General features: G+C 44.4%; 1 protein-coding gene across 12 annotated transcripts in view; it reads left to right on the forward strand.

Moving 5' to 3' along the window:
• Nucleotides 1-22623, forward strand: part of SH3KBP1 (SH3 domain containing kinase binding protein 1) — a 350398-nt gene that overhangs the window by 274674 nt on the left and 53101 nt on the right. For all 12 annotated transcript variants that reach the window (XM_081566026.1, XM_081566027.1, XM_081566033.1 and 9 more), the window contains 3 exons: nt 8777-8884; nt 19633-19684; nt 22345-22425. In XM_081566026.1, the coding sequence (XP_081422152.1) occupies nt 8777-8884; nt 19633-19684; nt 22345-22425 (241 nt within the window). The remainder of the gene's footprint in view (nt 1-8776; nt 8885-19632; nt 19685-22344; nt 22426-22623) is intronic.

Below are 22623 nucleotides of genomic sequence, written 5' to 3' on the forward strand. Positions count from 1 at the left end.
CCAATGCAGGAGACATAAGAGACACGGGTTCAATCCCTGGGTCAGGAAGATCCCCTGGAAGATGAAGTGGCAACCCACTCCAGTATTCTTGCCTGGGAAATTCCATGGACAGAGGAACCTGGAGGACTACAGTCCATGGAGTCAGAAAAGACTCAGACACAACTTAGCAACTAAACAACAACAACTTTCTAAGTTGCAGCACAGGGCACTGGAGCACAAACAGAGAGCAGAAGACTCATCGGATAGAGGAAACAGAGATTGTAACTGTTTGTAACTCAAAACTGCTGAGGGGGATGAAATTTTCAGGGCAGGGAATTGCAGAAGGTCCCCCACCCACTCCAGTGTTCTTGGCTGGAGAATCCCAGGGACAGCGGAGCCGGGTGGGCTGCCATCTATGGGGTCGCACAGAGTCGGACACAACTGAAGTGGCTTAGCAGCAGCAGAGCTGTGCAAAGAGCGAGCTCTGGAAGTTTATACATAGGAGTCCCTTGAATCTTTGGCCATATACTAAGCGTGCATCAGTAGGGCAAGAGTCCACCAGGCCCAGCAGAAAATAAGTATGGGAGGGGAGATGTGGGTGGGCTGTGAGATGAGTGGATATCCTAGAGATGATCAGTAATCGGAGATTGTTGGAGTTCTGGCCAAGCAGACTAGGAAAACTTCATTGAACACACTTGGCATCCAATTGACAGCTCAAAAAGTCAGTCATAGGAATAGCACTACCCTTGTTGTTGTTTAGTTGCTAAGTCATATCAGACTCTTTTGCCACCCTATGGACTGTAGCCCACCAGGCTCCTCTGTCCATGGAGTTCTGCAAGCAAGAATACTGGAGTGTTCATGACCAAGAACCTATGCACAATATGAGCTATCATTTATTTTTGGTCACGCCAAGAATGTACAACATTTATTTGAATAAACTAAGACATTAAAAAAAAACAAACGAAAGAATATTGGAGTGGGTTTCCATTTCCTTCTCCAGGGAATCTTCCCCACCTAGGGATCAAACCTGTGTCTTCTGCTTGGCAGGCGGATTCTTTACCTCTGAGTCACCTGGGAAGCCCAGTGCTAAACTAAACCCACCCTGAATGAAGCCTAAAACTAAGCCTTGACAGGTTGAGCTGATTTGCAAATAACATGCCCACCATAATGAAACTCCACACTCTTGCAGGGAAGACAACAAAATCCAGTCCTCTGACAATGTAGTGTGCAGTGCATGGTTGTTGAGATTATAAAGTCACAAATCACCAGATGTAAGAAGAAGCACAAAAATGTGAAGTATGGTATGGATAGCTTATAAAGGGCATGCAGTTATTTCTGAATACAATTTTCAGGCATCAGGACATACTTTAATTAATATTGACATGACTAAAAGGAAGCTTGATTAATGCTGTTTGTGTGTTACTCATCCAATTTTTTGTTACCAGTCATACAATATGTAAAATGAAAAGGTTATAAGTATAGCAAAGCCTGTAAGTTGTTGCCCAATAAGAAGTCAGGATTTTTTCTTTTCGAAGTAAACAATCTCTTTGAGGTCACTACTTCCCAGTATCATAAAACAGTGAATGACTGCCTAAGCCTCACCCATCCCAGGATGTGAACATTTGAAATGTGACATCTTCTTTAGTGAGCTTGTCCCTGGAATGGTCTCCTTGACTTCCCTCATTAACTATCCTCGGCTGGGCATTTCTTCTGACACTGAGATAGACCATGGTTCTCTTTTTTCCTGTTACCTCATAGACTGTGATGTTGATCAGCCTGCTGGAGTAACTGACTTAGGGGATGTTGAAAATACTGAGCAGAAATCCCAGCCGTGCAGAATAATTGCATCTCTTGAGAAGGTGTTAACAAGCTGAGGCAGAACGAAGTGCTCCTGGGCTTCGGCTTCCATGCAGCGTCCTCTCAACAGCCCCCCTAAAGCGCCATGCAGAAGGCGTTCATTAGTCAATATTAAACAGCACTTTTCATACTGCTGGTGGGGTGCTGAGAGTGTGAGACCCCCTCGAGGCACTCAGAGGCTCACTTGACAGCCACACTGAAATCACACAACACTCACTTTCTCCTCTAATGATATTTCAGTCATCAGAGAAGGTCATGAAAAACAGCCATGCTGGATAATTTCTGGGAAATCAGTACTAGGGAGTGTAGGGACAGCTGACCACAAGGCGAGCACTTTTCTTTTTCAAGAGGACCAGCTGGTGAAACCATCATTTTGAAGTTTGCTGGGGTGACATAAGAGCAAACTATGTCTGAACTATACACTTCTGTCCAAACTCACATAGGCCATGTACAATGTCTTAGAAAACGTGACCTCTCTTTGAAAGGTACTTTGTAAATTGTTACAATTATGACCAAATAATGAATTCAGTACAGACCACCAGGTAAGCCTGATCATATAAATGAAGCTTTCTTGTGTAGCTGATCTAGACCTTCCTCTTCCTTGTTCAACTTGACTTCACTTTGGATGTTTGAAAATTGCGAGAAGTGGAATAGTAGTCTAAGAGGAGATTGGGCCATCCATCAGTTCGTCCATTCAGCTGACATGTACTCATCATCAGTATTTGCCAGGCACTATGCTAGGTGTTTGGTGGATATAGAGTATAAAAATAAGATTCTTTGTTTTTACAGAGCTTCCCATTTTTGAGAACTTTGTTACTCAAAGTATCATCCAGTAGCATTGACATCACTTGGGAACCTGTTAAAATGCTGAATCTCTGACCAGCCCCAGACTTATTGAATCTGAATTGTCTTCACACGATCCACACAAGGACAGTATACACATCTGAGAAGCCTTAGTCTAAATCATTGATTCTCAGATTGCACATTGGAAGGACCTAGGGACCTTTAAAAGGCACTGATTTCTCAGTCTCAGCCCCCACCCCCAGGATTTATAGTTTAATTGGTGTGGGTTATAGCCCCAAGTGATTCTAAATGTGTAGCCAGCTTAAAGAAATACTGCTCTAAGAGATTGCTTTGCGCTCTGGACTAAATGGAGCCCCACATGAGGTTGCAGACAGGTTTTACAAGCCAGGTGGCAAGTTGGTCTTTTTTAAACATTTGAAGTTCTTACACCAGAGGCAGACACAGAAGGGCTCACTGGTGACTCCTGCCGCCAACTTGGATGTCAGAAATCCTCTCTAAGCTGGTCCCCAGCGTAAGAGCTGTGTGCAGTGGTGGAGTGCTTCCCTGTTCCCCAGGGCCCCTCTGGCAGGGTGGAGCAGACTAAAGCCTGACATGGAGGGCCAGGCCAGTCTCCCTCCTCAGACACACTCTGGGGCCTTAACCTCCCTCCAAGTGTGTGAGCCGCTGCCGGGGAGTTTCACCGGAAGATGATGCTGAGTCACGTGACAGATGTCTGTATACTTAATCAAGACGCTTTCCAGGGCTCATGATCCCTCAAGGTCTCTGGGACCACCCCCCTAGAATCACAATAATGACGACAACCACCAGCAGCAGTTCAGCAGTTGTGTTGCTCTTTACACTTTTGACATCTTCTCCTGTGTATCAAGGAACTGAGACCCAGAGTCTTTATCACTGGAGGACCACTGAAGTATCTGATGGCCCCAATTCACTGTCTTCCTCCTCTCTCTGAGATACCTTGGCTCATGAGATAGATACAGTGCAGAACATAGGTTGGAGTACAGCACACCTGAGGCTGTTTATTCATTCCTTAGAAGGAAATATCATTTGTATTTTACAAGGAAAAATATATTTTACTCTAACATCTGCCTGGTGATGAGGCATACAAAAACCATTTTGAGGACTTAAATCATAGAAGAGTGAACATCCTATGTCAGAAATATAATTCTTTCCGTGCTCTTTGATTCTTGAAAAGGGTCAAGGTCTACTTTCCTCTGCTTGCATGTGAATAGATCTTATTTCTAGTCATCATTGTTCTGGAAACTTTCATCTGTAATACATGCAGATCTTTTACTCTTTCCCACTGCAAACTTCCACCTCATTTAAAGACCATCCCTTTACCTGCATACACTGCCCTTTCCTCATCCTTATTGCAATCTCAAAATTCACTAGGGTAGCCATTGTCTTGGGTTATACCTGTGGTATAATTATTAATAGTGTCCTAGGTTTGGAAATCGGAGAAGACAATGGCATCCCACTCCAGTACTCTTGCCTGGAAAATCCCGTGGATGGAGGAGCCTGGTGTAGGCTACAGTCCATGGGGTCGCTACGAGTTGAACACGACTGAGCGACTTCACTTTTACTTTTCCCTTTCATGCACTGGAGAAGGAAATGGCAACCCACTCCAGTATTCTTGCCTGGAGAATCCTAGGGACAGCAGAGCCTGGTGGGCTGCCGTCTATAGGGTCGCAAAGAGTCGGACACGACTGAAGCGACTTAGCAGCAGCAGCAGCAGCAGGTTTGGAAATAAATTATATGATCACTGTAAAATCTTCCAGTATTTTGACAGCACTGCCTCTCTCCTTAGTGGTCAGCTACTGCCTCATCGTTCTGCCTTCATCCACCTCCTGCCATCCTCCTGGGGGACATTTAACTCCACCCTGATGATGCTCTGGCCTCATAAGTCATTGATTGTTCATTCTGCCCCCATCACTCATGAGTGCCATCTTGCCTCACCCCTCACATCACTCTTCAGTAGAGGTTGGTTGGAGCTTCCTGGGAGGCAAGCATTGCCTTCATCCTAAGGGCCAATTCTTGAATGTTCTCTTCCATGACCCCAGCTTCCTACTTTCCTTTTTCCCTTCTTTCACCCTTGGTGATCCCACCCTTGACCTTTCTCATGACCTTGATTCTTGCCCTTGTCCTCTCCTTTGAGAAGAGGGTGAGGTTTCTCTCTCTGCCTGGTTTCTCTTGGTCCCCCTTGTTGTTAATCCAGCCTAGCACTGCTGCCTGTGTTTCGGTGCCATCTTGATTCACCATGCCTCTTTCTGCCACTTGGCTCTGAGCTTGGGAGCCCCATAAGGTCACAATGACTTTCTCCCCCCCGCCCCGAATTCCTCTCCTATCCTGCATGTTTTAGGTCCTAATTAAATAAATTGAATTTGCTGCTGTTTCACACTTCTGGAAGCAGAGCCCTCGGACAAATAATTCTCTCTTCATCTCTGCCACCAAAAGCCTCGTTCTTCTGTCTGGTTTGTTGAAGAGGACTTATTTTCACTTCTCAGTTTGCTGTCAGAATTTTTCCTGTTTCCCTTAAATTAGCTTCTATTGCTAGGGGGGAAAAAAAGTCTCAGTTCTCTAAATCTCGCTCCCACTGCAGGCATCTTGACCTGTGGCTATTTTCTGTCCTGCAGCAGATGCCCTTTTCATTTTTCTTAGTATTCTAAGTCATGCTGTCAGTTTTCTTTCTTCAGTGTGCTTATCCATGAACCTTGTGTTTGTTCTTATACCGGTCAGAATAATTAGACACACTGTGTTCCACCTTCACGCTTCCCCTCTCATACCTTGAATTATACACCGATTAGCACTATTCATGTTTTCCTTAAAAAGCAGAACCCAGATGAGCCATCCGAGCTATTCATCACTGATGGGAGGTATAATAGATATACTGTCATATGCACTGTTTTTCCCTGTAGGCATGCATAAGTTCTGAAGTTATTCTGAATATGCTTTTGCTTATTAAAATGTTCTTTATTGTTTTTCTGGCATATAAAACAGAAAGCTTCATTACAGTGGTTCTTGGGTTACTGATTGCATAAGGCTAATGGGAAGCATGGATTTGCACCATTTAGAAAGTTTAAAAAAAAGCCTTCAAAAGAAAGACAGCACTAAACAATATTTGAGTGCCTTTTATAGACCTAAGTCTGTATCAGATGATCTGAAATGAACGTGGAGAAAAATTCAGCCCTCATATAAGCAAACCCTTCACACATGAAAAGATCTAAGATTATTGGAAAAGCTGTTAATGATTCTTTTCTCTTTGGTACCAGAGCTCATGGTTGATACAGTTATCAAAAAAAGGACTTTGTATGTTATGTGAGTGCTAGTGTGCATGTGTATGTTTCACACACATCTCTAAGCTCCCTGGAGTTAGGGATCATGTTCTTTTGCACATTTAATGTTTGGTGCCTACAGAATGAATTGACATATATTTTATATGTAATAGTTGTTTGTTAAATAGAATATCATGAAATGCAAATTAACACAGTTCTGAGTGTTAGAGAAAAGATAAAAGCTTTCATTATAGTCACTTTCCTACAGGTGAATTTCAAGTTGGGTTTTGAAGATGACAAGAACTTGTCCAGAAAAAAACAAGAGAAAAAAACTATGCCAGGCATTTCCTCAGAAACAGAGGCTCTGGATTGAAAGACTTAATTTTTAAGGATTAGGAGTAAAGAATTCCCACCCCTACTCCTTCGTAAGTTTTCCTGATCCTGTTGAGAACATAATGGTTTCTCAGAGATGGAAGAAACTCACAACCCATCATATTCTGCTTCCACAACCCCTGTTCGTGAATCCATTATTTTGGGACTGATGCTAGATTGCTCAGGGAGTGATGTGACGTGGGCAGGACCAAAATACTTAGCTCCGCTTCACATTGTCATTTTCCAAAAAAGATAAGCATTCTTTCAGATTCTAAGTTTTTTGAACCTTGTTTTGTTCTGAGTAAATCTGCACTTGATGCTTCAAGGGTCTTTGTCTAAGGATGTTGCTTGGGACTAGAATTTATGGGGTGATGTAGGACCCACTTCCCAAACCTATGTTCTCTTCTAAAGAGTTGGTCTAGCCTTGTAACAGTTACCCCTGTGGGAAGAGACGATGGTGAGCATATACTTCTCACCTGAGGCGGACTCTGCCTTAACTTACATAGAATCCTCACAGCTTGGGGCAGATAGAGATGATCTTGTCCTGCAATAATCCTAGTCTTGGACTGAGGGAGATCACAGAACTCGCGGTTAGAAAGAGCCTTCATTGATTCCAGAAATACTTCTTATACGTGGCATTGAGCTGGGGGTATGATGGTGAAAAATTCAGCTGTGTTTCTCTCTTTGCTGGATTGGATGCTCTAGCAAGGCACACATGAGTCACATAAGCCAGGGCCTCCAAGGGCTCAGTGCCAGGCCCGAGGCCAGCTGCACATCTGCTGCTTGAGCCTGCCTGAGCCCTCCCCCAGCCCCACCGGTATCGTGAAGGACCACAAGTGTGTCTGTGTGGGCCCTGAGCAGGAATTCCTCACTTTCTTGAGAATTTATTTTAAAAGCGTTTTTCTGGGGGAAAGCTTTTGCTCATTTGGGGTTTTAGCTGGAAGCTGTCGATCACAGTCTGAGAATTGGGTTTTTACTCAACGACATGCTCTCGACAGTGGTACGTATGTTGTACATACACAGGGAAGGATTAAATGCCCAAGTGAATAGATTGACAACAGGCCAGTAGGTCTTGGATTGAGGTGGGAGAAGTGCAATTGGACCCAGAGAACAAATACGAGATTTATTATTGAACTAGAGAAAATCAAACTTACCACCCACTGAGGATGGGGAAACCTGCAGGTGGTTCTTTGGTATGAGGGTGAGTACCTGGGAGCACCAAGGGGCCCTTAGGCTCGGGATGGAAGTTTGTGAAGGCTACGCTGAGCTCTGTCCCCAGGACTTGGCACAGAGTAGGCACTCAAACGTTCGACAAGTGTATGAGCATAATAGGGGTTATTCCAAGGGAAGCAGGTTTGATCTGGAAGAATGAATAGATTTCTTCTTTCATTTAGTGAGCACACACTAAGCTCTGGAGGGTGGGGAGAAGGGCTTTTCATGATGACGACTGTGCCCCCTCAACACGGGGGGGAGAAGGTGCATTAATGAGCTTGCACAGAGTGGGATTTTTCTCCCGCTTGGCTGACTGTCACCCAGCCCTTCTTAATTTCAACAAGCTTTGTGACAGGCTAATCAAAGAGAACATTTGTGTGTGTGATGTTTTCTAACCCACATTTGCAGTTAATGAAATAATTTCATTGTGTTAAAATTAAAATGAAGAAAATATATTTTCTCCTATCTCTAAGAAGGGGTAAAAGATGTTATTGCTCTCAGTCAGTTCAGTCACTCAGTCATGTCTGATTCTCTGTGACCCTATGGACTGCAGCACGCCAAGCCTCCCTGTCCATCGCCATCTCCCGGAGTTTACTCAAACTCATGTCCATCACATCAGTGATGCCATCCAACCATCTCATCCTCTGTCATCCCCTTCTCCTCCCGCCTCCAATCTTTCCCAGCATCAGGGTCTTTTCCACTGAGTCAGTTCTTCACATCAGGTGGCCAAAGTATTGGAGTTTCAGCTTCAACATCAGTCCTTCCAATGAATATTCAGGACTGATCTCCTTTAGGATGGACTGGTTGGATCTCCTTGCAGTCCAAAGGACTCTCAAGAGTCTCCTCCAACACCACAGTTCAGAAGCATCAATTCTTTGGCACTCAGCTTTCTTTACGGTCCAACTCTCACATCCATACATGACCACTGGAAAAACCATAGCCTTGACTAGACGGACCTTTGTTGACAAAGTAATGTCTCTGCTTTTTATATGCTGTCTATGTTGGTCATAACTTTTCTTCCAAGGAGCAGATGTCTTTTAATTTCATGCCTGCAATCACCATCTGCAGGGCCTCTAAAAGCCACACTGGGATTGGAGTCCCAGCTGGCAGCTCTAGGACACCGGAACTTTTGTCCTCCCATCCAACTTTGGGGTTTGTGCTGTTGAGTCTTAGGAACCATTGATGGCCACCTCAGAGAAAACACTTCCATCTCTCTAAAAGGGATGTCGGAGCTCTCCGTGAGGCGCTTGCCCCCTTTCTCACTCTGATCTCCTGTTTCCTAGGATTGCATCGACGTGGGCTGGTGGGAAGGAGAGCTGAACGGCAGACGAGGAGTGTTTCCTGACAACTTCGTCAAGTTACTGCCACCTGACTTTGAGAAGGAGGGAAACGTAAGTCTCTGCGGCTTGGCTCTCAGTGCACCACCTGCTGTCAGAGTTGCGGCCTCCATGTCGGGCTGGGGGTGCGGGGTGAGGACATCTGTTGTTGAAGAGCCCTGGCATTTTAGTTTGATGGACCGACTGCCCCATACCTGGTGTGTGTGAACAAGTCTGTGACCTTCCACAAACCCCAGTTTCCTCATCAGAGAGCCTTCTTCTAGGGTCGTTGTGTGACTAGACAAGATGATGTGTGCAAAGCACTTGGTTTGGTACCTGGAGCATTTAAGCAACCAAATAAATGACAGAAACCATTGGGGGCTCCAGTGCTAAGTGGATGGCCTGTATCCTGCACAGTGTGTCCTTGGGTGGTGAAGTGGCTAATGTTATGGAAGAGGCTGAAAAGCACATTGTGAAGCTGAGGATGCAGGATGAGGCCTGATCTTCCCAGCTCTGTGTGTGTGTGTACACATCTTTGGCCAGGTATACACATGCGTGGGCTCCTTAGTGACTCAGTGGTAAAGAACCTGCCTGCCAATGCAGGGGGCGTGGGTTCGATCTCTGGGTTGGGAAGATACCCTGGAGTAGGAAATGGCAATCAGCTCCAGTATTCTTGCCTGGGAAATTCCATGGACAGAGGAGCCTGGTGGGCTACAGTTCATGGGGTCGCAAAGAGTCGGACATGACTTAGCAACTAAACAACAAATACACACACATGCCCATTGTGTGTGTGTGTGTATCCCTCTGATCTGTACTTTCTCTTTCTTTGTGAGAACCCATTTTTACAATGCTGTGGTTTAAATGAGCCAGTCCATCTTTGTTTGGCTTGCGGCAAGCATGGTGTTTCTCTGATGACACTCTAACGGGAAATGTTGAAAAGTTAGAAGCACTTTATATTCTAAGAGGGTACAGTGATTTGGTCTAATTGGTCTTTTCCAAGCTGTTCTTCAGCTCAGAGCTCTTGGCTCAGGCTTTCTCTTGCCTTCTGCCCACTTGGCTGGCCTGTGTTCTCTTCATGCCCATGGGGGCTCTATTACTGGACCATAAACTTTGACCCATCACATTCCCAGGGAATTGAGGTTCGGAAAAGGTAGCTACAATACTAGTGGGTTGATTACCAAGGATACTAAACAGCATTGGTGGTGTATACACTGCTTAGATGGATGGATATGATTGTTCAAAGAGCCAGATGGTGTTTGTACCCACCAAGATTATGGCCTGTAGATTGGTTTGAACAAAGGGCTACACCTTTTAGGCTTTTTGATAGCTGTCTTTCTTGTTTAGCTGAAGGATGCTTGGTTCCACATCTGTATTCTCTCTGGGAATTAAGTTTGAGGTTCAGAGAATTCTGCTTCCCAGTGTTTTCTAGATCCTTGAGACACTGCTGGTCTGGGGACCACACTTCGTCAGCCTTACCTGGAGCTTGTTAGAAATGCTTGAACCCCACCCTAGACCTGTGCATCAGAACCCACGTTTTATCAAGATCCCCAGGTGATCTGTTTCCACATTATGGTTTGGGAAGCTCTGGTGTAAATGCAGGTGTCTGTCTAAGTGATGACAACCCCACCTTCTAATATCAAACCATATTTTAGGAGGAGAATAAATTCATAGAACAGAGAAGGGTCACCATTCAGTAGACATCTTCCACCAAGCAAAATCATTTGAGCCATTTTTATTGATAATGGTTGTAGTGGTGGGTTATTGGCTAACAGAATTCATCCCTGAGGAAAAAAAAAAGACACTAGCCCTTGGTAGTATCTGTATAGTAAATGTTTAAAACTGTAAGACACAGGAAGGAGGTTTGGCAGACATTTATAGAACGTGGTTGTGACTCTAGCCTGCAGCATTGAATAGACTTGAACTTGAATCCTGGCCCTGTCACTTAATTGTTCTGTTCAAGATCAACTCATTGACTGTTTCCTCGGTATCTCTGGATCTGATGCATCTGTGGATTCAATCAACCTTGGGTCGAAAATACTAAACAATAAATTTCAGGAAGTTCCTAAAAGTAAAGCTTGGATGTCTTGAATTTGCTGTGTAGTGACAATTATATACATAGTATTTACAACCATTTATATAGCGTTGACTTTGTATTAGATATTATAAGTAATCTAGAGATGACTTAAAGAATAGGGGAGGATGTGCATAGGTTATATGCAAATACTCTCCCATTTTACATGAGGGACTTGGACATCTGTGGATTTTTGCTCTCTGCAGGGTTCCTGGAACCAATCTCCCATGAATACTGAGTGACAACTGTGTTCTCATCTATCAAATTGCAGGAATAATCATACCGGACTTGTTAAATTATTGAGAAGATTAACCAAAATGACATATATGAATTCCTTAGCACAGCGCCTGGTCCTTTGCGAATGCCCCATACATATTAACTATTCCAGTCTTTGTAATTACTATTAGCACAAGTGTGAGAAGACTCCAGCTAAAACTGTGCAGTGGTAGAAATCTGACTCCAGTTCATCACATCAGCACAGTGTTAGCTTGGTGTCCTGGTGAGCTTCCCTGGGGATCCCAATGCATCTAAGAACTTTGATGAATAGCCTTTAAAAAGAAATCTAGTGCCTTATGTATGTGTAGAGACAAGCGAGTACAGGATGGCATAATCTTCATGTCCTTTGCATATTTGGTGGGCATCTGCTGCCTGGCAGTGATATTTTATGTTTATTCATTCATCTTCTCTGTATCTATTGGGTTCCTTCCTTGGACAGGGTGCCATACTGGTTGATGGAAGTGAAGAAGACTCACATGGCCGCTGTCCTTGTGAGCTTAGAGTTGGGTAGCAGGGGACCACCCAGACTACCTGTTTGAGCCTGATAAAGGGTGTTCACATCCAAAGCATTTGGATGCCAAGGCCTCCATAGTGACGCCTCTCCTTCTGGCTAAGGGATCTTAGCAAGCTCGCTATCCTACCAGACTTTTGCCACCTTCTTGATTCTGACTGAGGTAGTATGGTTTTGAATGCTGAGGTAAAATCTGGATAATTATTTTAAGAAATGGACAAAGCCTGTGATTGCCTACCTTGTAACACCCTGCCTTCTAGTCCCCAGTCATATTTTATGGGGCAGTAAATTCACTCAAGTGAGAGTCCATGGCATACTTTTCTAGAAGCCCTGCTCTGTTACATAAAGTATTGCAGGAGGACTCCTGCTGAGAGAGTGAAGTTGTCAGTGATGAGTGGACTCGTCTTGGCTTGCTCACTGAGGCATGCATGCTCTTGGGGGCCCATGGGCATCTTTCCCACCCCAGACAGGCAGCTACTCTCTCTCTGATAGGTCTTTTACCTTTGTTCCTAAGAAGCAGAAAACTCAATTTTAGGGAAACAATAGTTATACCTGTCAGACAAAGTAATACCTACAGCTGAGAAGTGATTGTATAATGTGACATTTAGCTTTTAGAAGATTCAAAGTATTACATCCTTTTCATCCCCTCTGACCTATAAAACCCACCAACCAGCTTTGCACTGGTTGTTACACCAGCCTTTATTACTGCACCCAGAGTGTTGGTGAGTTGGTGACAGTGTGACTGGAGACAGGGCTGTCGTATGCGGAGTTGACTGTGTAAAGATGATTAGAATCATTAACACGAATGCACAATGTGAATGACAGAGCCTGCAACATGATTCTGCCATCGGATTCAGCAGATGTCATCTTGTCTTGCCAGTGGCTGGGGTTGCAGTCACTCACCCAGAAAAGAGGACGATGTGCGATGATTAGGGTAGACAGCAACACACAGCATTTATTCAACGACAGACCTCTTGAATCAGTAGGCATCAGCAAAGCCTTCTGACAAGGCTGGCGTATTTTCTTCTGGGGTGTGGATTCAGGTGGTTGTTGCCGGGCCTTTTGGAACTCCTGGAGGTCTTTCTTTCAGAGGGTTCTCTTGCACTGGCCTTGCAAAGACTCGGGGGCTTTTCCCTAAGACATTTCTGAGAGCACTGGTCAATCTCTGGGTGCAGATTTTAGAACAATTATATAAGCCGTTTATAAGAGAACCTAGATTCAGTGGCTGCCTGTTTATTTTGAGCCTCAACAGGAAAATTGAATATTAGAATGGAAAGATTAAATGTTCTGAGAGCTCTGAATGAAGGGTTGTACATGCTCTGTTGTCAGGACTGAGGGAAAGCAGGGAACTTAGACTCTGAACTGCAGAAACATCTTCATCATTAAAATTAACAGTAATAATAATAAGAAGAATAGAACAGGTATCCTGAAAGGTACTGTTTCTGAAAGATAGTGTTTTAAGAAAGTCTCGGGATCCAGTTCTTTTAAAAAGAGAAAGTGTTCTGATCACCAGACGATGGTACTGTGCTTGCCTGCATGGATTCGGGGGCTAGTGAGCTTGTGCCATGTCGAGAATCAGGGCGTTGCTGAGAGGCCCAGAGACGTTGCCCTAGTGGAGGGTCTGCCTCTCGGCCTCAGGGACACAGAACCCTACCCTTGAAGAGTTCGAAGGGTACTTGTGACTGTGACGCAAACTCACAGAGGCTTACTCGAGAAGCAGACTGGCAGCTTACTAATCATGACAAGAACTGAAATATCAGCCCATCTGGAGCACATGGGTCTGCCTGCCCTGGGCATTTGCTCCCTGTGGGCATGATTCCTTAAAATCCAGATTCTATAGGAAACCACATTTGTTTGGTACTTTCCAGGAGAGCACGGAATGAAAAGGATCTAGTTACTTTCACAAAGGGTCGTATAGTTGTAGCTTGAGGTCCCTCAGGCACCAGAGGGCAGGGTGAGCCAAGGGAACTGAGTGTTAAGTTCAGCAAAGCCCAGATAATGCTGATGAAAACCCCACACCTGTGGCCTCAGCAGCTCTCCATTTTTCTCTGTTTTCATGGCTGATTGGACACTTCCCATTCATCATCCATCTTTGGACACACAGCGGTACAATCAAGTGGGTTTCCCACATTCTCCATTACAACTGAGTGCCAACCTTAAGATGGTTCGGTGGGAGTTGTGTAGGTTTCAAACTTTTATAGGAAAGGATCTCTCTTGCTTGATTCCCATGATGGCTCATCCTCTCTAGGTGACTTTGGTGGTTTAACTTGGACCACATTCTCTTTACCAAGTTCTCAGAAGGCCCCTTACCTTAGCCCTCATCATCTGATAATCTAGTTTACAGCACTATTCTCGGCCAGAATTTTCTTTATTCCTAGTCATGAGCTTCATCCTTTTGAGAACCACTATCCTTTCTAATTTCTGAAGTTGCCCAATGAATTCTTTCCTTCTTTTTAGTCTTCCAAAAAGAAATATGTGCTTATTAATAAGCAGCATGATGAATACAACTTGCCTTTGACATTATTTGTCTGTACATTTGATTTTCTGGGTAATTTTACCTGCAGAGATGGGGATCATTGAGGTGTTGATAATGATGGCCTAATGACAGAACCCCAACTGAGTTTCTCTGACATGGCCTGGGTGGCACCTTCTTCCTTCTCTGTTGGTACTTACAGCTTTTGTTCTCCCAGCTGAGCAGCTCATTCAGTATACTCTTGCCTGAAGTGATTCTTTCTCATCATGCCATCTGAACTATAATCTCTTTGAAGGCAGACCCCGTGTCCCAAGCTTCACCTTCATAGGGTCTAACAGTATGTGTCTTAGTCAGTTCAGGCTGTTATAACAGATACCATAGACTAGGTGGTTTATAAACAACAGAAATTCCTTTCTCACAGTTCTGGAGGCTAGGAAGTCTAAGATTTGGCATCTGGTGAGGGCTCCCTTCCTGGTTCGTAGATAACTGTCTTCTTGCTGTGTCCTTGTGTGGTGAAAGGGGTGAGAGAGCTTTCTGGGGTCTACTTTTTAAGGGCACTAATCTCATTCATGAGAGCTCCACCCTCATGATCAATCTCTTCCCAAAGGCCACATCCCCAAATACCACCACCCTGGGTGTTAGGTTTCAACAGAAGAACTTTGTGTTCATTCAGTGGGCAAATATTCAGTCCTTAGGAGCATGGTTAATATACATTTGGCACTAAGGAATGCCTTGTCATTTGGTCACTTGGTGACAAGGTGTACCTTCCCTTCCTTCTGCCCCTATCCTCCTCCTAGCTGCTCTCTGTGATAGTATGAGAGAGGAGGAAGAGTAGAGGGAGGGGCAGGGAAAGCCAGGTCCCTTGTCAGATTTCTCTTTTCCATACAAAACGGGGTCCAGATCCACCATGCAGCTGTGAGGTCTGGCCATGGAATCAAGGCATCACTTTCAAGGTGGGATGGATAGAATGAGGAGGCAAGCCAAGGGGTTGAATTGAGAGCACCTTAAGGAGAAACCAAACACCAAAGCCGGGGTAACTACCCAGCAGGCCAACAATCTGGATGGGCCCAGCCAAGAGGGAGACTGTGGATATAGGCCACCGGCCCGGAGGCCAAGAAGAGGCAACTCGAGAGAGACCCTCCCGAGAGCAGGTTTTGTGGTAGCTCTCAGGGATCTCCTGTGGGGGGAACTCTGTAGGGTACAGAGGGGCATAGCCCCCCTTTTGAAGAAGATGCACTCTTCAAAAGTGTTGTCAATCCACCAGGGACAGGAGAGAAAAGGGCAGAGTGGAGGTTTCTATGTGTTTCTAGAGCCATGAGGGGTACCCTGATCAGGAGCTGTGTATTTGTGTCCCCCATCCAGCCTTACATGCAGACACCTCCAGAAAACTTAGCCAGGGGCCTGGAGGAGGGCTTCCTTCAGTCTCAAAGTTAGGCTGAAATCGGCTTCCACGACCTTACCATCTCCCCCTGACAAAGGCCCCTGAAGGGCACCCAGCCATTAGGAGTCCACTCCTCTGGTTACTTTCAGCAAGTCATGTGTCTGTGGCCAGAACTCTGAAGACAAACTGGCTTTTGAAGCATAGTGACAAGTCACAGTTCTTGCCCAGGAGGATGGTTAGGACTGGCCAGACTTGCCACGCAAAGGCAGAATCGATGATGAAATCCTTCAGCAGGATGCAAAACTTGCCTTCCTGCTGTCTTCACTCCAGAACACCCAACTCTGTTTCCTTCCTGGTCATAATAGGAAGAAATGAAATCTGGTTCATATATCCTTTGAAGGATGGTGTTTGCTTCTGTGTCCAAGCCACAGATTTCCACACAGGGAGGCACACGCACACATGGGCCTGTATGCCCTGCACATATGAGGACCAGGGAAGGCATTCTTCTCGCCCAGAAATTAGAAGATGTCGGCTCATTGATTTTCTGAGGAATATTTTCATGTTGGTTCTTTTTTAATGAATTGCCACAGTCTGGACAATGACAGATGTATTTTAGCTCCTGTTAACATGGCCCTTCTGGGCCTGAGTTTCCTCAGCTTAAAGGAGACCTTCAGATCACTCAGAGCTCTGACATTCTCTGTTCTTAGCACCAGCCTGCCAGTTGAGCAGGATGACACCACCTGGGCTTGGAGCTGGAGTGTTTTATTTTCACTATGGAGGGAGGAGAATAAATAGAACAAGTGCCTCTAAAAAACTCATGACTTAAAATACTTGACTGAGTTGAAAGGCTGTTTCTGTCTGAGCACCTACAGGAGCTAGTTAATGCTGGTAAACTCAATAGAGAAAGCATTGACCTACTGCTTATCTTGGAAAATCAATTATGTGACATGCTTACGTCTTTTTATTTGAGAATCATGAACTCTTGTGATGAATTTTCTACTACCACCAATTTACCCACTCTGCTTTCTCAGTTCTCACTTTCCTGTCTTCCTGTAGCATTCAAAGAAAACACCATTGTCAGCTCATATGAATACTTTACTCATCGTTTGGGGAGGGGCAGTCTAGAGCTACAAGGAACCCTGGTTTTGTTTAGAATTAACTTCAAGGACCTCTCTTTTGAAAAAATGTGGCATCATTTCTCATGTAAGGAGGCAGGAAGGCTAAGTTTGATGGAATCAGGGAGTGAAGTAAATCAAAGGGAAAAAAAACAGGACAACTTGTAAACCTCCTCTGCTACTAAGCAAAGCAGGCACCTGGCCAGCGTCAATCAGGCTTGGTGGATACAAGACAGACAGCTCACAAACTGCTCCTTCCTTTCCAAACTGCCCCACCTGCCTCCACAGCTGCCAGGGTTCCTGATACCACCTTACACCCCTGTCTCCTTCCTCTGCCCTCTGAGCAGGCACTTGGCATGGCTGCTCTCCACACACGTCAGGGACACAGTACTTCCTGTCCCCTCTCTTGGTGTCCCTCTGCCCCGCCCTGTCACATTTCATGTGTCTGTTTCATGCCAAATCTGACACAACACTAAGGGTTTCTTTTTCATTTGCACAGTAATCTTGGAAAATATGATGACTTGTAATTGTCTTTTTTTATCTGAGGCCCTGTGGTTTGAGGCCAGGTCGCTGGGGGAACGGCCTCAGCAAGAGGAGGCTCATGTGAAATTGGTTAGAAAAACGTTCTAACAACTGAGAGTGAGAAAGCCGTTCAGGGGGTGGGCATGGTTGGGGCTAGGCTGGGAAGAATTGGGCTGGAGGGTGTTGGCAGTTTCATGCATAAGAAATGACTCTGATCTGGAGGTAAAGGAAGGTTAATTGGCAGGGTTTCAACCATAAGTTCATTCAGTGAACATATCTGTCCCCAGTCTCATTTCTACAAAGACAGAGAAGAGGAGGGGAAAGGAGCCAGGGTAGAGAACTGGAAGGGGCTGGCAACAGGGGAGAGAGCAGTAAGCCCTGGGAATGGAGCACATTGGACTGGTGGAGGGCCTGCCCGCATGCAGAGGGGACCTTGCAGCATCCTTCTTTCTTTATTTTTATAATGAAGTTTGGACGCATGTAGACAGTACAGAAAAATATTAAGGAAGCACACATATGCACTCATAATCCTACAAGAGAACAGCATTATAGATTTCTGTCTTTCCAGTCTTTTTCACATTCTGAATGCATTGTAACATAGTTGAGCTCATACTCTAGCTGCAATTCGATACCCTTTTTTCCCTCCTTAATGTTAACATACCACAATTCCTTGTGCTTTTGTAAACTCTGTGTGGTTTATGGCCGTGAGATGGTTGGTCTGTGGATGCCCTTTGGCAGCATGGCCACTGCACAGGAGTTAAGAGCATGCCTACAGGGCAGATAGCCCTGGCCTGGACTCTTGGCCCCCTGTCCCGTTTACTAGCCTGGTGACTTTGGGAAATGACTTCATCTCTTGCAGCCTCAATTATATCATCTGGAAAATGGGCATGATAATATCACTCCTTACAGAGTTGTCATGAGGCTTGGATGAAATGGTGCTTACTGATTCTCTCCATTTGTGAAACCACCTCCTCCTAAGAGGGAAGTAATAATACTATCTCCATTTTACAGATGAGAGCTTTCATTTAGGTGAGGTCACTTGGCCAGCGTCCACGGGTAAAAATGGAAAGAGCCAAGCTGTGTAATGATGGCCACATTCTGAAGCCCCACCTCTTGCCCACCATGTTATACTCTTACTCGGGGTCACTTGGCCAAGTCACCCCGCTCATAGAGGAGAGCTGAAATTTCATATCCAGAGCCTGCATGCTGTGATGCTCTCTGAGATAGCTCTTTGTGGGTCTTGTATTCTGTGGGTTTTACTGAAAACCATCTCTTCCTGTGCCCTGGTACTGTATCAGAAACCGGGAGGCACGGGTAGGTTGGGCTGAGGATGGTTGGGGGCTTTGGCTGGTCACAGCAGTACTTTTTCAGCATGCAGAAGAGTCTGTGGAGCTTTTTTAAAATCACAAGTATATGATAGCCAGAGAGGGTCAGGAGAAGTATCAGCAGCAACACGGATCATATGCTCAAACCTTCCCCAAGTCCATCTTTCCTTAATGATGTTTTTTCAAAAACTATTCATTTACTTCTTTATTTGGCTGGTCTGGGTCTTGGTTGTGGCATGCAGAATCATTTTAGTTGTCACATGTGGAATCTAGTTTCCTGACCAGAGAGCAAACCCAGGCCCCCTGCATTGGGGGCACGGAGTCTTAGCCACTGGACCACCAGGGAAGTCTCCCTTAATGACGTTGATAATGAGATGGTTCTCTCCTTGCCTTTGGCTCCCTTCTCCCCTGTCCAAGAATGGCATCCAAGAATTCTGCCCTGGCTGGACTCTCAGCCCCAGGACATTTGCCAAGTCCAGCCCGACTGCCTCCCTCCTATAGCCAGTCCTGGATGAGCCAGGAGATGCCATTGATTGCATTGCTGCTCATCTCCCTCTGATAGGATGTGAGAGAAAAACAAATAGCAGCTGATAGGCAAAGAAACTCCGTTCCAGTGTCCAGGGTATGACTGGTCTGTGGGGGACCCTCGCAGCCTTGAGGTGAAAAGGGGCAAAAGGCTTAGAACCCTGCCCAGCCGCAGGGGCCCCTCAGCCTGTGTTTTGTTGCAGGTCCCACAGCCAGAGCCCATCTAATTTAGAGCCATTCCCAGTGACTCTTTCTGAATCGCTTGGTTATTCAGCAGATTAAATCTTAATTGCAAATGCGGTTTCAGCGTAGGAGTACCATTGTGCTTGCTGGTTTCAGGCCATTTTTGCTGAGCAGTGCTTTTCCAGAAGGCTGTTACAAATTTAGAAAGGGGGAAATGGTATTTCATTTGTCTATCAGAGCTTTGTTTTGCAGACTGGATTTATTTTAGTGTTTGTTTAAAGATGCCAAAACCTGACATCCCTGGAGAGAGAATTGCTCAATTTTTTGGAGAGCTTCTCTGGACTGTCCAAGCTACATCTAGAAAACACTGTCTGTGGTCCTTATGTGAGAGGCCGGGCTTGCCAACAGTCTCATGCGGTATCATTTTCATTAATTTTTCAGAGACCCAAGAAGCCACCTCCTCCCTCGGCTCCTGTGATCAAGCAAGGGGCAGGTAATGTACCTCTCGCTTCTGTCAACACATTATCTTTCTGTTTGTGTATGTTTACAGCATCCTGGGTAGAGCTCAAGAGCTTTAGATTCAAAGGCCACAGATGACCAAATTGGGAAGTAACGATTTGGTCTCAACAGGCAGGTTTTAAATACACTCCTATTTTTCCTTAACAAGCAAATGTATCATTAATATGTATCCCCAATACAGCAACAACAGCGACAGAATCTAGCTTTCAAAGAGAATGACTGGAAAGACTTTGTTTTGGAATCAACCAGCTTTGTTTGCTTTTTTAAAAAAATTAAACCACTTTTGTGGCCAGAAGAACTAGTTGTGTGCTTTGCCCGTGTCTGCCCGTTGAGGGTCAGCCTAGGAAGAACTGCTTCCCATGGGTCATGGCGTCTCTGTGCATGGATGGTAGTGCTGAATTTTCAGTTTCTGTCCTGTGCGGTTAACCAAAATTTGTACTTACTTCACTTGCCCCCAACAACAAAAAAGTGTTTTTTTCTAACAATACTTTCCCTCGTGACTCTTTTCTCATCTGGAAAAGAGTCCAATTAATTCACTCTTTCTGCGTGGTTCAGATGTTAAGGTTGAATAATATAGGAAGGCTTGACGTTGTTCAACACTTGGTAACTCATTGTACACTGACGTCTCATACATAAAGATGAGCATTCCTAGTTCCCAGCAGAACTACTCTTTAACATGGTTAGAAACACAGTTTAGGGAGAAATTCCTCCATGAATAGCTAGTTAAGTGGCATTTTAAAAAATTAACTCAAACTGAAGAAGAGCAGGGGTGTTTTTAATTCTACAGTTACCATAGTTCTACTATAGCATTTAAAGTATGAATACATTTCCCGATTGGTTTATTCAACCCATTTGTTAGGAGTGACTTTTTTCTTCTGGCCCATCCTGTTGGGGGTAAAAATCAGCTTGACCTCACATTCCTTTCCCATTCCCTTCGGTGTAGTTGAGAATTACAGAGATTAAGCCCCAAAATGGGATGTTAATTACATCTCCTGCTCAGCCCCCATCCTTGTTTGTGTTGAGCAGTTTAATTTTGCCACCTAGTGGTTCTGGCTGGATAAATATTTTATTTTGCCGAGGTGAAAGCAGACTCTTGATTGGCTTTTTTCTGAAGACCCTTTTCCCTAGACGCCTGAGTGACAGGTTATGGAGACCAAGGAGGTGAGTTGAGTGGTCCCAGGCTCAGGTGGCCTGGAATGTCATTAGGGTTGGATTCTTCATGGCAATAGGACTGTCCATTCCTCCTGTGTCTCTCAGAATGGTACTGAACTTCTTCATTAGCCTTAGGAAACCAGATTGTAGCATGGTAGGCAAATTCTTATCCTTTTAAAACAGTTCTACCAAAGGTTGTACTGGATCTCTAGGGGTAAAGCATGATTGGCATTTAATCTTCCTAGATGACTACTACTGTTCTTTTATCCTCCTGCATAATCTTGGACCCTGCTTTGTGACAGGGACGTAGATTCCTCTTTTCCTTCTCATCAAATTTCCTTGTGTTTGGTTATTTGACTACAAAAACATCAGGTACAGAACTGATAGAAATCAGATCCAGTGTTTAATTTGTAGTGAGTCATTAAAGAGATTAGGTAAAGTGTGTGTTCAGGGGACTCATTAAGTTCTTTTGGGTTCTTATGCCATGTGATTGAGATTTTAGTACCAAGCACCCATCTGTAGGGTTGGTCATATAAGGGATTTGTCAGTCACTCAATCAAGTCCATAAATCAGAGGAGTACTTGTGATGGGTTTCATGCTTTAGCTATTTTCCAAGTGTTCTTATGAACCTGAAGGCACTGACGATGATGAAGACCCCAGGTGAGGGAGCAGCTACAGTCCATGTGCATGAAGAGGAAGTGTAAATTGTCACGTTTGGGGAAATGTGGTACTTGAGGAATTCAGATCCAAAGGACCTAGGGAAAACTACCTATTTTTTCGTTATATCCACTTAAAGGGATGTTCAAGAGGCCCAGACAACAGTTATAAAATAAGTCAGAGGGATGTAATAATATACAGCACAAGGAATATAGCCAATATTTTAATAACATTATATGGGGTGTAGTGTATACAAATATTAAATCACTATGTTGTACACCTGAAACTATTGGATTGGCCAAAAGATTCATTCAAGTTTTTCCATAAGATGTTACAGGAAAACCCAAACGAACTTTTTGTCCAACCCAATAATATATTGTAAGTTAACTAAACTTCAATTTAAAAAAGAATGCATGTTCTAGTTACCATTGCTGCATAACAAACCACTCCAAATTTGGTGGCATAAAACAATGATCGTCTTATGCCCATGGATTTGTTTATTGATTTATACATATTCTCTACCCATGCCACATGGTCTCCTGTGTCTACTTTGATGCCGAAGGAAGTCAGATTTAAACATCAATAAATAGTAGTGGTGTTCTTGTAAATTAAAGATGTATAGGCAGGCAGAGTTAATGACATATGCTAGAAGTGCTTCTGCTCTGTTTCTAAGCAGCTTGTGTTTGCCAGATAACACCAGCCCTCAGATTAGGGGGAAAAAAATCTGTTGACTTTGCTGTACCTGATAAATATTTTAAATGCTAGTGCGTCTAATAAATGGATAGGAAAGCATTTGCTAATAACTGTTATCCTCCCCCTGCCTAGGTACCACTGAAAGAAAACATGAAATTAAAAAGATACCTCCTGAAAGACCGGAAACGCTTCCAAACAGAACAGAAGAGAAAGGTATGAAATCACATCTTCGTTGGCACTTCCAGAACAGCAGGGGACAGAGCTGTCTGTCACAGGGCTACTCCACATTACCCACAGAATTTTCTTTTTCTTTGGAATATGGTGATTATGGTTTTGTTTTGATCGCTTTTAAATTTCCTGTGTCTAAGGAAATACGAGAGAGGGTGATTGTGGTGCTTCTTTGGGCCAGCA

Source organism: Giraffa tippelskirchi, chromosome X (assembly GCF_054371585.1).
Source record: "Giraffa tippelskirchi isolate mGirTip1 chromosome X, T2T-mGirTip1v1.2.pri, whole genome shotgun sequence".
NCBI classification, from domain to species: Eukaryota; Metazoa; Chordata; class Mammalia; order Artiodactyla; family Giraffidae; genus Giraffa; species Giraffa tippelskirchi.